This window comes from Lepidochelys olivacea (genome assembly GCF_965140295.1).
Source record: "Lepidochelys olivacea isolate rLepOli2 genome assembly, chromosome: 10".
Lineage (NCBI taxonomy): Eukaryota > Metazoa > Chordata > Testudines > Cheloniidae > Lepidochelys > Lepidochelys olivacea.
Window position 1 is genome coordinate 13891234 of NC_140420.1, and position 20147 is coordinate 13911380.

Here is a 20147-nt window from a genome sequence, read left to right on the forward strand (position 1 = left end):
AAAACTTAAGTATTTGGGATCATAATGTTTTGACAGAGTGTTCTGCAGCACTCTCCATTGAAATCAACAATATGATCATAGGAGATTAAGAGTAATAAGATGGCCTTAGGAAACTAGTATAAAAATAAACCACAACTTTGATAATAAGAGCAGTAAACAGCAAATTGAGGCAGAACTATTCCATTCAAACCCCAGAAAACCAATGACATAAGTGAGACCATTAAAACAAATAGTATAAATGAGCTTGAGACAGCTATAAGAGAGAGATAGGGTGATTGATGGCTCTAGTGACAAGTTGGGGGCCCAGAAGTGGATTAGAGATTGAGTTAAAGGTAACAGTGCTAACACACCTTTTCCTGTCCAGCAGTTCTAATCGTTCTTCCTTCCTGCGAGTTCAACATACAATAGTGTATATAGCAATATTTCCTTACAGTTTTTGGATGGGTAGATCAATGGGTTATTGTCGGCTCTGTTTTTTCAGTAATAAAGTTTAGTTTTATACTGGATGCACGGGGCAAATTCAGGGGTGATGTGTAAACTACCCTTTACATGAACTTAGACTCCCCTAGAGACATTTGTACACCAACTGTTAAATGTCTAAAGGAGTCTAAGTTGGTGTGGCTTGTGTTGGGGAACCAGAAGGAGATGTAAAATGAAGATTACACATTTGTCTCATGAGGATTTCCAGAACAATTACACAAAAGCAAAATAACCCCTCCCAGCAAACCATTAGGGCATAGTTGTGGCATATCTACAACCTTATTTGCAGAAGGTTTTAACACTTGACCTGCAAAATCAACAAAAGAATCACCATCTCCCATCTTAATAAATTGGGTTCTATCTGCACTAATCACATCCTGCAAATACACCAAGTCATCTGTTTCCTTTTTGCTTAGATCTTGCATACTCTTTGGAGGAAGAAGGTCTACTGTTGTCAGCACTCCTGTTAAATTTATTTGCTTTTCTAGTGCAGGGAAGATATGTGTATAACTCTAAAGGTCACATTCTACATTTATTTATTTATTTGATGACTTTTGATTTATAGAAATGTCCCTGTAATCTTTGTGCAAGAAACATGTACAAAATTTACCAGAACAAAAATAAAATGGGAAGGCCTCTCAGAATATTCACTAAGGCCCTGATCTTGCATTTGTTCTCTGTGAGCAGAACCCTACAGTCATGTGAAGCACCACTGAAGTGTAAAGAGCATGTGATGCTCTGTGCAGGATCAGAACCTAAACCCTTGAGCTTTTACTTTCCTTCCTCACTGCTATGTTTCTTGTAACTGGACAATTATTCAGAAGGAATTAATATATATAAAATTACAGTTTAAATTATAGCAGTCAAAGGTTCCAATTCAGCAAGGTGTACTTAAGCATATTCTTAACTTTAAGCAGGTGCTTAAATCTATCTCCCTTCAGGAAAGCAATTAAGCATGTGCTTTAGTCCCATTGATATCACTTGCATGATTAAGAGTTTGCAGGACTGGGTGAAAAAATTGGTGAGATTTAATTTGGCTCGTCAGTCAATTTTTTTAGAAGTATAAATCCCAGGTCAGTCTGAAGCATCAGAAAATTATTTGCTTCCCATTTAAATTTCAGGATAGTATGAAAACAGAATGCAATTTAGCTGATTTTCCTTTCCATTTTATTTCTAAAATAATGGCAATAATCCACCAGCAGTTTTTCTTTAATCCAATTAGAAACTTCCTGTAAACATCAACAGCCTATCTATCTATATCTTAACCTATGGAACAAATTCTAAACATCCTTTATTCCTGAGAGCAGAAAGTAATGCATTGAACAAATATATCTCTTCAAGAAGTTATGAGTTTTACATACAATATGGAACAATCCAGGAGGGGGATACTTTCAGAGCACAAATGGGAATTAAGCACCCAATTTTCAGAGACTGAGTTAGGGCCCTACCTGTCCTTTGTGCCTTTGAAAAATCTGACTCATTGGGTGAAAACAGTCCCATGATGAAGCACTACTGTTGACTCCAGGGGTCAGTAATGCTCACATGCTCAAATGATTAAATTGGCTCATCAGTGGTCATCAGATTTTTTTAAGCCGTTAACTTTATTTATGTCTTAGAGAACTAAGGCTTTTAAAAGTTACATGTTACAAATTCATGGCCAAAATGAAGACATTTGTAAGCATTTCTGATGAAGAAAGAATGCATGTAACAATACGTATAAACTGACTTCATGTTTCACTGGCCATCTAGATTTATTGTCCTTGGTGGTAAATATTGACCTTGGATTTATCTCAGTCAGTGTTTACCTCTTAGGTCAATAAATCTGAGGTTCACCTTAGCCGAAGTCAATATCTGCTCAGTGTTCGGTTTCATTATTAATATAAATATTTTGGTGACCTTTACATGTATTAAGTAGTCTAGTTTTTTAAAGTCTTTCTCTTGATATGCTTATTTCTTTAGGTATATTTTTACACCATCTCCCATATTACTTTGAAATCTGTTAATGCAGAGAATTACTGTCCTTTTTTTCTAAGGGGAGCTCTCAGATTTTTCTGGACATAACAGGTGCTCCATAGTATAATAATATAAAATTGACCACATGGAACACCATTCACTTGTCTGCTAGTAGGGCATAATGGTTACTCCTTTCTCTTCTCTAGTTTCCTTTTTGAGAAATCTTTTCTGTGATATGGTATTTCCTTTTTGCATCTTTTATAGAGTTTAGAGCCAGAAGGCACCATTAGATCATCTAGTCTGTCTTCCTTTATCTCCTGACCATCTTTATCTTATTCATCGAATAAACACTTCTTTCGGCTTTCACAGAAATGAGTCTGGGGGGTTTTTGTTTAGGTTTTAGGTTTAGGTTTAAACCTTTGTGTGTCTGCCTTCTGAATGGTCTTTGGGGGATTTCCCATGTAGTCTCAAACTGAAGCACCTCAGAAGTTTCAAATTCTGCTTTCATGACTCTCTTTGGACTGTCATACACAAGTATTGCCTTTTCTGCCTCTGAATAGGCTGTGGTGTAGCTGGATCTGAGAACTGCATCTGAGTATTATCTCAAGCCATTAGATAATGGATGGAGTCCTTTAGTTTCCTTCCTTAGTTTCCTCCTTTCCTTCCCCGGAAAGCTTCCTAGAAGTAAGATGCAAAGTTGACACTGACAGCTCCATGAATCCTCCTTTTTAATCTCATGGGGGGCATGCAAGGGAGAGCATACAAGCCAGAGCCTGAAGTTTCAGAAGCAGCTCCACAGCTACTCAGCAGACTGGAGACAGGATGATTTCCCTTTGGGCCAGCTACTTGAATTGGGTGCTTGGCTCAAGATTGTCCCCATTATTATTGCTGTATTTCAAAACATTTATGTAATACCATAAATTTAATTGACATATCAGAGATAAGGTCTAAGCATATCAAAGATATAGATAAGATACACCCCCCGCCCCCAATCTCCCAAGAGAGTTCAGAGTCTAAAGCAGTGGTTCCCAAACTAGGGGTGCTGTTTGTTCAGGGAAAGCCCCTGGTGAGCCAGGCTGGTTTGTTTACCTGCCGCATCCGCAGGCTCGGCTGATCGCGGCTCCCAGTGGCCGCGGTTTGCCGTTCTCAGCCAATGGAGGCTGCGGGAAGCGGCGCGGGCTGAGGGATGTGCTGGCTGCCCTTCCCGCAGACCCCATTGGCCTGGAGCAGGAAATAGCGGCCAGTGGGAGCCGCAATTGGCCGAACCTGCAGACGCGGCAGGTAAACAAACCGGCCCGGCCCACCAGGGGCTTTCCCTGAACAAACGGCGCCCCTAGTTTGGGAACCACTGGTCTAAAGGCCTGATTCTGCCGACCCATTCTCATGAGATTAGTTCTTATGGTACTACCATGAGTAATGACTGTTCACATAAGTAAAAGATTGTGGGGGCTGGTCCTTTGTGATCACATAAAAATCAGCGTTGACTGTATGAAGATTTTGGGTTATTCATTCTAAAGGTATGTTGGGTTTAAATGGTTTTAGAATGTTGTGCTATGGAAAATTCTGATCCCTGTCACATGGAAAAACATAAACCTAAGCGTATGGATTTATATGAATATTATTTACAGAGACCCAGATACAAGATACATATAGTTTTCTTTTCCTGTTGATTCCTTTAATTGGATTTATTTTAAGCGGGCTTTAGTGCAGAAATTTCTGCTGAACTTCTTTCATATATTCTGGGATTTCACATGAGCACAAATAAAGGCTATTGACCCCTACAATAGCAAATAAAGGCTATTGACCCCTACATTTAAAAAAAATGTGTATTTATGTGATTGGTAGTGCTATATTTAAACAATAGGCAAAATCTTGTTGTGGCCATCTTTTCTTTATCCTAATGTATACCAATCCCTTCTTAATTTGATGGGCACAATATTTTAAAATTGCTTTGTCAAAAGCAATCCAGAGTAATGTATCCAGTTTGGATTTAAGATTCTGTTGAGAGGAATTATACATGATGATTTCAGTATATTCAGAGATAAATGTCAAAGCTGTGTTTGTGTTGAGATAATTTGGCTCAGCAATATATCAAGTCTTCAGCATTTTTTCTTCCGAAAGTTATCATTTGGAGGGATTTGTATGCTACAGGCCATGTAATAGCTGGCTTATATATAAGGCTTGATAGAGCAAGCAAAGCGCTTGGCTGTTTTTCTGTGATGCATACCTTTAAGTCAGATTGAAGAGCAGCTTACTGTTGTCAACGTTTGATTCATAGAGTTGTGTAAATGGGCAAAAAATTCCTTTCTGTCATGCCAGAGGCCAAATTAAACAGAAATCTGTGAACTGGGATGGTTATGTGGTTGTGGGGAAACAACATGGATTGTATAACACATTTCTGTGTGTTTTTGTGATTTGTTTGCATTGAGTTTTGATCCTATTTTATTTAACTCCATAAAATATAATTCTGCCTATTTGTTAAACTGCTGTAAATATGATTACTGCACTAAGGAAAACATGTAGTCAGCAGAGTTAGGCAGAAAAAGTGTGAACACTACATATTGTGCGTAGGCTGAATAAGAATGACTTTAAACATTTCAGTGTTAATGATGTTGTCGTACTAGACTGCCTGCAGAGTTCTCCATATTCCATTTCAAAAAGGTATTTAAAAAATGTCCTACAGATACTCAGTAAGGCATATACAATAGTGCTTTTTTCCCCCTTTCAACGTTAATGAAAGCCCAGCATATTTGAGATTTAAAGGCACTTTGGAAACCTGAATCTTAACGATTGTAGCACTGTGGAAAGGTAGAATACACTAAGGCATCCAGTATCTAAAAATGGTCTTTCTTTTTTAATTTTTGTAGCAGAGTGCAGAAGGAGCAAGATTAGATTTGTGACATGTTTACTAGGCAGATTTTTAAAACACCACAAAATCATAGCAGATTTGTGCTCTGAGGTTAAAAGTACCAGATGTTCCTGCTAGTAATATTTTGGTAGGGCCCTACCAAATTCACAGCTATGAAAAAGTGTCATGGAGGAACAGCTTGTGCTTCTTCATGCTTAACCCCCCATTCCTCCAATCTGTCCAAATACTGAAATACTGACCCTCCTGAAGGACAAAGATGCATATCATCTGATCTTATTGACCTTTATTTTCTAATTGAGCTACTGGAGCTTCGAAAAGGAGAACTCTTTCACTCAAAACTGTTGTTGCACAACACACAAGAAACAAAACCCAGAAGGGACCATCTGAAAAATATGGACCTCTAATTCATTTTGTGAATATAAGTTATTCTGTTCCAGAAGTGCAGGAAATTAGGGGGAGAATATGAAGCTCTAGGGAAAGATAAGGAAAATGGGTGGGTGAATGAGTTTGCACATATCTGTCAGCTACACTGGCTATGCAAATATAAAATCGAGTGGTTGCTGATCTGTGGTTTTGTGACAGTCATGGAAGCAGGACTTTGGAGCTGTGCTCTGGCTTCGCTCCAGCTCCAGGCAAAAACCTGCAGCTCCGTGCTCCAGCTCCGGGCTCCGCTCCGAAGCCTGCATGGAAGGACTCAGGATCCTCAAATTAGTGGATAAATTAGACTCATCCAATTTTAAAGAAAAAACCTGACACTTTTTATAGATAACCTTTATCAGAATATTTTATAATCATTTCACTGATCCAAATATAAATTATAATTGAATCTTAGGTTAGACTAATACATGTTTTTATTGTGCTTAGCTGTTTGGTATCTGCAAGTGTGGTAGTACACAACAGAATGGAAATGATTGAGACAAAATGTGGGAGATGGTTGCAGCCATATGTAACATGCTTGTCAAGAAAGGGAGAGCATGTCAAACATTAGCTGATCAGTTGTAGCATGCGTTTTTCTGACATGATGCTTGCCACAGAAATCTGTACTACTGTCCAATCTCTGGAGGACAGTAACCGCAATTTGATGGAGGATTGCTCTATGGGACAGAGGCTCTCTCTTCCTCTGTGTCTTTACAGAATCAAGCAATTGGTGGCAAACAATAGATAATACAATTAGTTGATGATAACCATGGGAATTTTCTGGCATACAAAACTACTTTGCAGAAAGCTAAAAACAAGAAACTAAAGTAAATTAAATTTAAACTCTGAATCTAGCCAATGTGTCACAATTAACAAACATAACTCAAATTTTGAATACCACACATTGAATGTTTGTGACAAATCCACAGAGTTAAAAAAAAATTGTAAACAATGTTTCTTAGTGAGTATAAGTAGATCTGTACCAATCGCAGTTTGTTCACACACATACTGTGAGTAGAAAAACAGGTTAAATTCTGTCAGTTGTTTGTTTATCTTTAATATTCATAGAAATATCTGGCTGGCAAACAAAAATCATTTATTTTCTATGTAATTTGTCTGTCTCATTAAACAACTTCATCTAACTTTCACCTCAAATGTTAATAAAGTGCCAGCTGAAAACATTAGCAGGGGATGAGGGGGATCTACTTATATCTACTGCACATCCTGAACAATAAGTACAAAGCTAATGCACATAGTACAGTATTGGTTTATGTGTAAATTGTAATTTATCTAGATAGTTATTTAAAATAATGTCCAAGGTTCCTATTACTTTCTTAACATATAGGGTATTTAGCCCATGTAACTGGCTAGTAGTGCATTTTGTACTTAATATTAAATTGAAAACCTTTGGGAATATTTGAAATCCCAACGTATTCTAAAATATTTTCAAAGAATTCCAAGCAGAGTAACAAAATGAAACTGGCAAATAGCAATTAACCATCTTCAGATCTGTCACTTATAAAGAGTGTTAGCCCACCATCTGAATATTGAACTATATCTGATGAATAGTATATAGTAACTCTTCTTACTTAGTTGGAATAGTCCAGAAGAGGGAGCTTGGAATTAAAGAGTAAATATGCTTAAAAGTACATGAAGCATAAGTTGCTTAAATATGGTAACTTTTTATGGTTGCCAATTACCATTAGTGGAACTTGTTTTATATTAAATAAATATAAAAAAGATTTGGTTTTAGGATGTTATAATGTTTTTATATTGGTTTTCTGTCATGGTTTTAAAGCAATTTTCTATTAGAGATTCATTCTAAATATTTTGCTTGTCTTAGACTAGCAAGCAACTTCTCTAAGCATGTTTGATAAAGAAACAAGGAAAGTAGTAAACTCATGATGATGGTTAGATCATAAAAAACCCAAATCCCATATACAGTGCATAGGACCATATTTATCTTTGGTTGAGTCAAATCTATTGACCTCATCCTAGTTACACTAGAGATGAACTTGGCCTACTTTGCCTAAAGTATATGATTTTTCATTCTGATAACACATCCCCGGGATACTTATAGAATGCCGATGTATACAAATACTGGCTTTGACTTTGTTACAATGTCCTTCTGTGCGTCTAATAAAAATGTATTTGGAGCCTTCTCTAAATAAAAGATCCAGTACAGTATGCCTGCAGCCAAAATGAAGCAGTGGTGCATTCTTACAGTATGTAACCTCCATCAATAGAGTGCTGTCACTCTTTATCCGACCTATCAGTTCTCATCCTCAAAGGAAACCTGCACAACACTTTTGAAAGATGAGCCTGGGAGTTTAAATTCATAACTCTGCTAGACACCAAAAATCATGGTCTGAATAAAAACACTGAATTTATGGCTTATTACAACAGTCTGTAAACTAACCCCCCCTTTTTGTCCTATGACTATATGGATGTTAACTAGCCAGTTAGGGTTGCCAACTCTCCAGGATTGTCCTGGAGAGTTGGAATTAAAGATTAATCTTGAATTAAAGATTATGTCAGGTAATGAAACCTCCAGGAATGTGTCCAACCAAAATTGACAACCCTAGGGTCACTTCACCTTAAATGTTCCCTTAGAATATGTGCTAACTACTTACCTTAAACGATCTGTTGGATCTTGTATTTACTTGTGACACTCCTAGTACTTTTCCAGACCTGATGATGAGCTCTGTGCAGCTCGAAAGCTTGTCTCTCTGACCAACAGAAATTGTGACAATAAAAGGTTTTACCTCACCCACCTTGTCTCTCTAATATCCTGAGACCGACACAGCTGCAGCACTGAACAGATCAGCACAAAACTGAAACCTGAACAGATCAGCACAAGACTAAAATAAATGGCAGAAACTGGTGGATCCCTGTACACCTGAGGGAGCAGGAAGACAAACAAGAATAATTAAAGAATAGAATGAAGCCTTATATTTAGATGGTATGCTGCACAGGCCAGGAACCTTCACATTCTATGTGCTCGTAAAGCACTGTCCAAGTCTGCATTGTATGAACATTAATGAGATGAGCTCAGTACTCTGTCTCACAAAAGAAAAAAACAAAATAAGACAAAAATCCTACTATAATACTTGGATATAACAGAATAGGACTAAACGAAGAATTTGAAATGCAGGGTTACCATGGAACACGTTTGCTCAACTCTTAGTATATGAAAACAAGGAGGCTCAACACAACTGAGTAAGAAGTGATACTGGTTTTTACAAGTATTATGCTGAGAGAGTGTTGTAGAGTTTTTATGGAACTATGCCTGATCAGCTTAATATTTTTTCAAACCTACCCTCAATAATATTGATTTTTTTGGTAAAGTGATAAAGGAAGAGAAAGTATGTATAGCACACACACATTGAATGTTTTCTGTTTGCCTACACAATGAAATAATTCTGCTTGAAGTCTGACAATACCTGAAGGTATAACAAGGCTTTTCCATTTGTGTCATGGATTCTCTACAATGTATACATTTTATCTATCTCCATCTTCTTTTTGTGTTATCTACTCACCATAGTAAGGGCTGAAAACAAATCCGACTTTGAAACCGATAAATCACATTCCATAGTTTTGTTGTATAGCCATTGCCATTGTCTGATTTTGAAATGTTTGAAATCCTGTTGTCTCACTTGACTTCAACAAGCTTGTTCTCAATTGTCTATTGCCAGCACTGCGTAACCTACAGTAGACATTGCTTTTTTTCCTTTCTCACTTTCTGTGTTGATTCAAAATAACCTCATTGCAACAGCAAATGAGATTATTTATTTTTACCATTTTTTTTTTTCATGATAAAGAAAATCTCTTCGGCCTATCTTCCTGCTGCCTTTCACCTTTTGTTGTGCTTTACACCTGGGCAGGTGGGTGGGAAAGACTACCAAATCAAAATGGTGTAGTGTGTTCTACCCACTTGGCATTCACTGTGCCAGATTCTCTGCTGGTGTAAATGGGTGCAGCTCCAATGACTTCTGTGGAATTTTGCTCACTTACGCCAGCAGAGAAATTGACCCTCTTTGTACAGGGGTAGATACATATATAAGGTGGAAGCCAGCAGAGAAATCAGGCCCTTTGGTCTCAGATCTGACTTCAGTTATTTGCAATCCGCTTGTATGCTTTATGGAAACCCTCGACATGTTAAAACTTGCTGTGAGTCTTTGATATCTGCAACCCTTTAAAAAAATCCTTTAAATTTTGATATTCCGAGACAAGACAGATGGCATTTTTTGATGGAATAGATAGAGATTTCAGGTCTAAACATATTCCTCAGTTTCACCTTGTTGGACTAGTTAATAATCAAACTTTATATTATGTGCAGCTCAGAATCTTTGCTTGTAATTTCATTTACTATTTTAGATTGTATTATCACAAAATTACTAAAAATTAAATCTGCATAACCCTCTGTGGAGTTTATCAGTGGTGGCTGAGTCATAGACTATCAGGGTTGGAAGGGACCTCAGGAGGTCATCTAGTCCAACCCCCTACTCAAACTAGGACCAATCCCCAATTTTTGCTCCAGAGCCCTAAATGGCCTCCTCAAGGATTGAACTCACAAGCCTGGGTTTAGCAGGCCAATGCTCAAACCACTGAGCTATCCCTCCCCCCAGTCCTGTCAGTCTTTCCCTGCAGTGCCAATGGGAGCCTCATGTACATACAGTCCCACCTGCATCAGTGGTTCCAGACCAAAAACTGCCCCCAAAGCCTTCTGATTGGAGCACTGGGTTTGGCTCCAACTGCCGTAGCAATGAGAACTCACCTTTTCAAGAGGTAGCCAGTAGAGACTGTGGAAGAGCCGCAGAATAGACCTAAAGCTTTTCCCCCTGGGGACAGGGGAGTAAAAGGCTGAGGAGAAGCAATATTGACATTAGAGATGAGTGAGCTAGGATGCTTTGAGGGAAATATTGTGTAGGGAGCTGAGACAGCAGTGCTGGGGGAGCCCTTCAGGTGTAGGTGCCTCGATGAAGAGGTACTGGGCATCCCTCTCTCCCTCCACATTTTAGAGGTTGTCCATAAATAACATAACACATTTTTTGGAGATTTTGAAGACCCACCAGCCCCTGTGACACTGAAACAAACATGCAAAATTAAGGACCCACCTACCACCTAATGTGTTACGTAATTTATAGACAGCCCTGTGACTCCAACCACCAATATCCTGAATTGAAAAACCCAAACACAACACCCTACATCCTCATTCCATCACCTAAATAATACACCTAGGAACATTACAAAGGATAAATTTAAAAACAAATAATCCCGTCTGTTAGCAATTCTCCCACACCACACACTGATACACAAAGGCATTTAGTAAAAATCTACCCCATGCACACTAACCATCTACTTCAGCATTCTGTACCGTTAGGGAACTTAGCTGGAGTCAGCATTTGGTGAAGAGGTGGAGAGTGGAGTCATGTGCTGTGGGTGCAGTAGATAGGGAAAGTAATATGGAGATGAAATCATGGTACGGTAGTAGGTTTCAAAGTTTGGGTGAAGATTTAACTAGTGATTTCCTAGCTTTTTATATCATTGTGTTACCGTGCTGCAGTGTATGCACTTAAACAACCACATACTGTTTTTTTAATAAGAAATTTTGTTTGGAGGAATTTATGTGTATATGTTTAAATATATATAAATAATAGCAACTTGGAAACAAAAATTCAGGTCCCCTCCACACATCTGTTACAATTCTACTACACAGGCAGGGCTGTTTATAACATTATGTTTATGCCTTTCATGGACAAAAGACTGTTGTGAACCATTCTAAAAATAACATGTACACCTTGTAGCAAAAAGAAGAAGGTCAAAATCTGGGCCGTGACCATATTATCTCTTTAGTGAGCTCCACTAGTTTTCCTCAGTTCATCTATTTTTTAAAACCAGCTTTGTTTTCTACACATCACTCCTCCTCAGGTTTTTCTAGCATGAAATTGCATATTGAACATGAAAATATATATTGATAAAAAATTAGTGTTGTATTTTCAAATGCCAGCTTGAACAGATCATGACCAAACTTTTTAACTTAAAATAAAATAATTGGCATGCTCTCTCAGGGTAACAGTTTTTTTTTATTTTAGTCTATTTTGTATGTTGTAAATCAAAGTCAGTAAATTATATCTGTTGTTTCAACATCAATTCCAAGTAGCCTAAATTAAATCAAAGGTCAGTTTTGGTGCAATGAAGTTATGAGGTTGGTAGGTTATTAGGCCAAGATTTTCAGAAGGGCTTTGTGAGGTATTGTGTGCCTCTGTTTTTGGGGGGGCCCAACTTGAGACGTGTTAAAAGAGGCTGATTTTCAGAGGGTTAGCAGTAGTTTTTAACCTAGGAGTTTGAAAACATTTTTGATAAAAGGAAGAGATGTTCAGAAATCTGATAACAAACCATTTTGGAGAAGGGTGCAGTGCTATACATAATTTATCAGCCACTATTTGTACAGTCAGTTGTTAAGATATAAATAAAACACAACCTTCAAACAAGAGATAAAAAGCTGACACTGTGCATGGTTATTTCTCTGTATTTAGTCCAAAAATGGTTTCCAAATCTGTTCAGTCACATTTTGTTTTTGATTATTTTTGTCCACGTTCTGATTTCTCTATTTAGTGGCATAATCTTTTAGGGCCTGATCCTCTGAAGCACAAAGTGCCTTCAATGCTAGTGAGAGCTCTCCACATCTTGCAGAAGTGGGCTCTTAGATCTCTGCTTGGGCACAGAAATCGGGGTAACACAGGGAGCCAATTGAGGATCCTTGATCCCATTCTGCCTGGTCCCAGCATAAGATAGAGCTACTGAGAGTACACCACCAGTGGGCACACTGGGGAGGTCCAAGAGAGGCACAATCCTTGCCAGTTCTCTACTAGGTATGGTACAGTTCTGCACTGCCCCCTACACAGGACTGCATGCTCATCATACCATCTAGCCCTAGCAGTGGAAACATACTGACTGCTCAGGAGGAAAGATATGCCCAGCTTGAGTAATGAGTGAACATTTCCTATAACTGCATCTGAGTGGATTGTGGAACTGTTGGACAGGAAACAAGCTCATAATGGGATTTTACAATGTGCATTTCCCATATAAGGGATTGAAATCCACCACAGGTTTGTTACTGACTTCCTGGCTATTTTGCTTAACCTTTTAAATTTCTTCATTGTTTTCACTTATTTGTGATTGAGAGGAATTTGCTCCATTTTATGGGCTAGACGGAGAGTTTATGTCTCACTCTGTGGGAGGGGCAGTACATTGATGCACCACTCCTGGAGAAGCCAGTCACAATTCCTCCCCTTTGCTGGTGGTGCGAAGTGGTTTCCTTCAGCCCTTTACACTGATGAATTGGCGGGGGGAGTGGGGGAATAGTGCAGGCTCCACCCAGTCTTTGCTCCTCATCCTCCACCTGTGTGGGAGAAGAAGCAGTGGTTCTGTGGGGCCTGCTCTCTCCCCAACCTGGGCAGGCAGCCTAAAGTGATTGTGGAGGGTGAGTTATGTCCCTTACTGCCCAGCCTGGCCTTGTAAGGGCAAGTGACAAGCTTGCCCTATATGTTTAAAATCATGGTGCTGTGGAGAGTCTGGGAAAGATGAATTAGTCCAGTGCTCTTCTATAGCTTGAGTGTTTCCATAGCATTGGCCGAATATTCATCACACTAGTAACTCTGCTAAAGTCACTGAGCGTAACTAAAGTCAGAATTTGGCTTCATATATTTACCTCTGCACTGGAAGTGTAATCTCTTGCCAGCTCTTATGCTGTCTTAGTTTAGTCCTTTATATTTCCGAATGCATCCTGCTTTGTGCAATGGGTTTTGCTGGTAAAAATGGAGCCTCATTTTCAAAAGGGGCTGTGCTTCTATTTTGGGTTTCCAACAGCTTCCGTTGTGACACACACTGGGCTGTTTTGAAAATCTGGCCACTTTATGGTGCCTAAAAGGGAACTGAGGTCTTTTGAAAATTCTGGCCTTAGAGAATAAAAAGTATGAGCTGGCTAGTTTGTAGAATGCTTTAATTTAAGAATGGGTCTGTACACATAAATTTTGGAAGTTCTTTCAAAATAGCATGAGTGGGTTGAGTCACTGTCTGACTTAGTTTTAAACTATGGCTCCAACAGAACTAGCTTTTCTGGTGTTTTGCCAGCTGGGGACTCCATGTGCTGCTGCAATTAACCTTTCTCTTTTTCTTTGCAAAATCTGTTAATGAAGGATTAACAAAGCAGAGCGACTTCAGTACTGTTGACTAAATAAGGAAGAAGTTTGACTCAACAATGGCTGTTCATTTTCTTTTATAGTGACATATTTGATGCCATGTTCCCTGTTATGCACATTGCCGGAGAAACGGTCATACAGCAGGGTAAATTTCCACACTTTTTCCCTTACAGATTTGCTCAGATTGTATCATTTATGCCACTCTTTCTGATGTTCAGAAAATTAGGGGGTCAGAGATTTTACCATTTTTGCTCACATGCAGCGACATCTTATTCCACAAGTATCTAAGTATTTATTTATACTGTAAGCTCTTTGGAGCTTGGGAATGCCTTGTTCTGCAGTGACCAGCTCCAAGCATCATGGGGTTCTGGTCCATGGCTGTGGCTGTTAGGTGCTACCACAGTCTAAATAAATAATGATAATACTAATAAAAAAGTGTCCACATTGATTTACATGGGGGCTACCCACGGAGTAAAGTACTACTCAACATGAATAAAGGGGGCGGACTCTAGCACAGAGTAATAAAAGATGGAAAATATTTTCAATGGCCATTGAGAGTGCTCAGCACCTCACTGTATCGTGTTCATAGTTACCAGATTTGGCAACTTACTTGCAAGCTTAGAGCAAGTGAAGCAGGATTTTAGTATCCTGAGGGTATGAAAAGTTTCTAATGTGTTTGCCTTCATTTTAAATAAATCAAAATGGATAAACTAATACAACTGAGAAAAAAATATAAATAATCACCCTTGATATTTCTGTTCATGAGCGAAACGAGGCATGGATGTTAAGGAAATGATTTTCTCTTTAAATAATCAGCTCTGCAAACCTGTGCAGATATGTGTAGAATCAAATATGGGGATTGGAAATTATTTGTATAACCATCCAGCAGACATTGTGAAAACAATAATCATTTATATTTTTGCTTCCAGGTGACGAAGGAGACAACTTCTATGTAATTGATCAAGGAGAAGTGGATGTAAGTTTTAATTAACCTCCGATTTGGAGTTGCTTCCCCTTCTTATTTATTTTAATCAGACTGTTGCAATATGATGCTCATTCTAAGATTACATAGTAAAATTTCGTGCTCATGAAAAGAATCAGGGGCTCATAGTGGATCACAAGCTAAATATGAGTCAACAGTGTAACGCTGTTGCAAGAAAAGCAAACATCATGCTGGAATGTATTAGCAGGAGTATTGTAAGTAAGACACAAGAAGTAATTCTTCAGCTCTATTCTGTGCTGATTAGGCCTCAACTGGAGTATTGTGTCCAGTTCTGGGTGCCATATTTCAGGAAAGATGTGGACAAACTGGAGAAAGTCCAGAGAAAAGCAACAAAAATGATTAAAGGTCTAGAAAACATGACCTATGAGGGAAGATTGAAAAAATTAGGTTTGTTTAGTCAGGAGAAGAGAAGACTGAGGGGAGACATGATAACAGTTTTCAAGTACATAAAAGGTTGTTATAAGGAGGAGGGAGAACAATTGTTCTTCTTAACCTCTGAGGATAGGACAAGAAGCAATGGGCTTAAACTGCAGCAAGGGAGGTTTAGGTTGGACATTAGGAAAAAATTCCTAACTGTCAGAGTGGTTAAGCACTGGAATAAATTGCCTAGGGAGGTGCTGGAATCTCCATCATTGGGGATTTTTAAGAGCAGGTTGGACAAACACCTGTCAGGGATGGTCTAGATAATACTTAGTCCTGCCTTGAATGCAGGGGACTGGACTAGATGACCTCTCGAGGTCCCTTCCAGTGATTCTACTTGCCTAGGGCCTGATCCAGCAATGTTCTGTGACTCTCCACTCCTGTTGAACTGAGGGAGCTCAGCATTTCACAGGATTGGTCACCATGTTAGATTTTGTCACATTAGGTCTTTTATGTATAATGTTATAAATGGTATATTTTACAGCCACATTTATTTGTCCATTCAAAGCAGGATAATAAGGTATCATGATCAAGCAAATTACTTTATCTTTAGAACCCTAACCACACCTCTAAGCGTGCTGCCTTCAGTGGCGCAGGCCACCATGATGGAATTCACTTGAGGGGGCCATATGAAACATAAGGAAAATATTTTCTTTCATCAGTTATCTGAGCTCATGTGCATTTCTTTTCAAATCAAGAGAGAGTCCCAGGCTGCTAGTTTCATTTTAGAAACCTTAATTTGCTTTTTAAACTAGATCGGAATAACCAAGCAATGCACTGTATTGATAAAGCAAGGATTCTTTAGAAGTGTCAATTGAGTTTTTAAATCACAAAATGCCCACCAGAGTTTGCAATGGTTTTGTCTGGAAGGGTTTGAAAGGAAGCTACCCTCTGAATCTGGTTTCCAGTTCTAATCTGTGCATGTCTGATCAACTTCACCCTAAGGAGTGGTATGACATCAACCCCCTTTGCAGCTTTCATTTGGTACAGTCTTCTCATCTCATTGAATTCTCTGGAAGCCACGTCTTACATATCAACAGTTGTTAGATAGGACAGGCTGGCTCATTAGCAGTGTTGCTATGCAGACTCCCAGATGAATTCTGTTTGGATTATTTAAAGAAGGCAGTGATTTATTTTGAATCCAGCCAGCAGGCATACAGTTATTTTAGTGAAAGTTTTTTTTGTTTTTTTTTTTTTTTTAGAGGTTTGTTTCTGTCAGGGGACCGTCTAATTGGTATTGTTGGGAATCGAGAAACCTCACACTCTACCTCTGGAAGTTACTCCTCAGGAAATCCGTGTGACTCACTGTTCCTATCAAGCGGGGTAGCGTGCCTCAATAGCAAACATTGCCACATCGGCAGTGCCAGAAAATAACAAGTGCAGTATTTTTAGAAGTGTGGTAAAAATTACTTTTAAAAAATTTATTTAGGGCCTGATTCAAAGCTCACGGACTTCATGATAATATGCACAAAATAGATATTGGAATCTTACTGTAGTCCTCCTTAAAAGTGCCTTGCCCTCCTTTGGAAGTTTTAGGGAATAGTTAGCTGCATTTTCTGTCACTGAAGATGGCTTCTTAGTCCCCGTCCTCCCACTACATCCCATGATCCCCCACCAGAGCAGCTCTTTTACACAATGTTAAGCAAATTCTTACTGAGAGAATGACACCTTTTCATACATAATCCTGACTATACGTGGTCCAAGGAGGGACCTAAATGTAAAGATTGTTTTGACTGATTATTGAGTACATGAGGGCCTGATTTAAAGTAACCTCTATGTGCAGGTATCAGATGGTTTTATGGGCAGTTGCAGCTTCTGGGGAGGGGTACAATTTTCAAAAGCAATTTAGTGGCTTAGGAGCTGTGAGGGGGTGTCTCCTCACTCCATCCCTGAAGGGGGGTACGGTGGCTCAGAAGGCGCTAGTTAACCCGTAGGCTGCATCTGGACAGAGACTTAAGCTTGAGGACAAGGGAAGTGTGAAGACCCATAGTAGGAAAAGGACAGGAAAAAGGGGACTATGGAGCCACCGTGTATGGGGGCCTTCTTTGCAGAGGGCAGATATACCCTCCTGAGCTGGCCCCCAGATTTACCACTCCCACTGAAGGTGGCCGACAGACAACAGAGAGGAGTCCAAACCATAAGGGCTGGAACTAGGGGTACTGGGTTCTGCTGCTGCACCCCCTGGCTTGAAGTGGTTTCCATCATATACAGGGTTTATGGTTTGGTTCGATGGCTCTCAGCACCCCCCACTATGCAAACTGTTCCAGCATCCCTGATCTGAGCCCTCTTTACGCAGGCTCTGGAGAACCAGTGGAGACTGGGAGGCACAAATATACCTACAGGGTTATTTGGCAAAGTTAGCTGAACAGCAGCAATATTTACTTAAGATTCTCCAGGAAGCGAGCAGGGGCCAAAGGGGCGGAGAATGGAAAAGAGGTTCCGAGCCAGGAGGTCAGAAGCCCAGCCAAGGCAGTGCTATATGTGTGTGGTCAGAAGAGATACATTAAAAGTGAATGTGCCTCCGGGGATGGAGACGAGAAGCCCTACCCTGAAGGCAGGAAGACAGGAAAGCCCTGAGCCATCCCACCTGTTGAGAGAGAAGAAAAGGGCTGCTGCCTGTTTTTCCTTTGTGGAATTAGGGCGTTGCCCTCACAAAGAGCAGAACCAAGGCCGAGGGAAGGGCTGGGTCCTGACTAAGGGCTGGAAGAAAGGGTTAGTAGACAGCAGCCTGTACAACCGTCATAGAGAAAGCTGAAGGGGCAGTGATGATAGAGGGTGAGAAAGAACTGGAGGAGAGAAAAGCACCTGCAAAGACCCACCTGAAGGAGGTGAGGTGGACAGTGAGACCAGTCAGTATACAGTGGGAACTCAGATGCTGAGGGAGAGGGTTTTGAAGGTGTCTGCAGAGCAAGAGAAGGGGCTACAAGAGAAATTGATAGCCATGGAGCAGACTTTACAAGTAGCTGTACAAGACCTACAGTTCCAGAGGGAAAAGAACCAGCAGAAGGGCAAACTGCTTCTCTTAGCGAGTGAACTAGAGCAGGAGTGGGATGACCTGTGAGCCCCGCTTTGGCATCCATACCCTGGAGGATTGCAATCTTGAGGGGGAGAGTATATGATGGGGTATTGACCCACACCACCTTTGAAGTACTGGATGGGCTAATTAACCTGATAGGCTGGAGGACAAGCACTAATTGAAGATGGAACCCACCTTGGCAGGAGTAGGCAGGGCTTTTATAAAGCCAGGAAGGGAGAGCAGAAGAGGGTGGCAGTGTGAAATTCTACAGTCACTCTCCAGGCACAGTGAGGAGAGCAGGAAACTGGGGGGAGTGGAAGCCCTGGGATGTGAGTAGTGTTGGGCTACAGCTTTCAGTGTTCCTGTGGTCTGCACAGCACAGACAAGTGCATGACCCCAAGATGGTGGATCCATGGAGCAATATATTCTGAGAATGTCAGTGGCTGGCATGGAACCTGAGTTTCTGTACAAATGCAAAGATGCAAGGTAATGGTACTGGCAATTGCCATCATTAAAAATTCCAGATGGTACCTGCAAAAATGTCATGCAGGTTTTTGAGGAAGAAACTCTTTAGATCACAGGCAGTATATCATTAGAGTTATAGAAATATGTACTCCAATTAGTAAGTACAAGAGTTATGATGAATCGCCTGATGGATAATTTTGCAAATCTATGAAGAACAAAATAAAAGGACAGTCTAACACTATGTCTGACCATCTCTACATATGCGGGAGGATAAATGAGAAACATTAAATACAAATAACTTAATATTATAAATCCGTAACTTTTCTGTCTATGGTCACTGTGGGTGACAGAATAAAATCAAATGCAACACCACACAGTTTACAGGTACTTTACCCGGCTTGACAGGAGCAGTGGGCCAAAGGGATTGTCAGAGGAGAAACTTTCTTTTCTAGTACGTGAGTCTTTGTATTATCTTCCCTTTGGCAGTGATGATGACTTACAAGTGTACTACTAGCAGTGTTAATGTAATAAAAATGGACATCTAAATAAGTGCTTGTAGCCCTGCTACCTGGACTTAAGAGAAATCACCGTGTTGGTCAAATAATAGAACAGTCACAAGAGCCTATACAGCACCGGTGTCCTACAATGGATCATTATTTCAAGATAATTTACTGTGAGCCAGATTGTGGCCTGGCTTGTATGTCCACACAAGATAGTAAAGGGGGTAGAAGGCACCACTGCTACCATGCACCAACTACCTGTAGTGTCACTCACAATGCAGGAGGGGAAACACAAAAGGATGGAGCCTTGGCTTTGCCTCTAGTGCACGAGGCGGCATATCTGTACCAGGTACAAACCTGGCACAGTGTACTCCCTCAACCAGAGCAGCAGGGAGACTGGGAGAGAGATTGTGACTTAACAGATCATAGTCAGAATCTCCCTATTGGGCTGCTCCAGGGGTAGCACATATTGCCACTATCTCAGGGAAGATTGTTAACTCATGGTCTAGCCCTGTATGAGGAATAACTTTCTGCTAGCTAGATTATGGCTTGAGGCTTTAAGTCTCAGGGGTCAGCTGTCTACTGGAAGCTCTACTACTTGGAAAAATGTGGATGTATGCCAAAAATGCATCTAGTGAGGCTTATATTATGGTTTCCAGTAAAGATGTTGAAAGTACCTGCTAAAATATGTGTTTCTTGCAGAAATCTCTAATCCATATTTTTAAATATAAAACTGTCCTCCTGTTTATTATTTTTATCTTATAACCTCACATTTTGCTTAAAAACCACCATCAACTACCCTTTTAAAATATATTTTTTA

At 39.8% G+C, this 20147-nt stretch overlaps 1 protein-coding gene across 3 annotated transcripts in view; it reads left to right on the plus strand.

Annotated features, from left to right (window-relative positions):
• Nucleotides 1-20147, plus strand: part of PRKAR1B (protein kinase cAMP-dependent type I regulatory subunit beta) — a 118179-nt gene that overhangs the window by 50348 nt on the left and 47684 nt on the right. For all 3 annotated transcript variants that reach the window (XM_084640767.1, XM_084640766.1, XM_084640768.1), the window contains 2 exons: nucleotides 14007-14068; nucleotides 14853-14899. In XM_084640767.1, the coding sequence (XP_084496893.1) occupies nucleotides 14007-14068; nucleotides 14853-14899 (109 nt within the window). The remainder of the gene's footprint in view (nucleotides 1-14006; nucleotides 14069-14852; nucleotides 14900-20147) is intronic.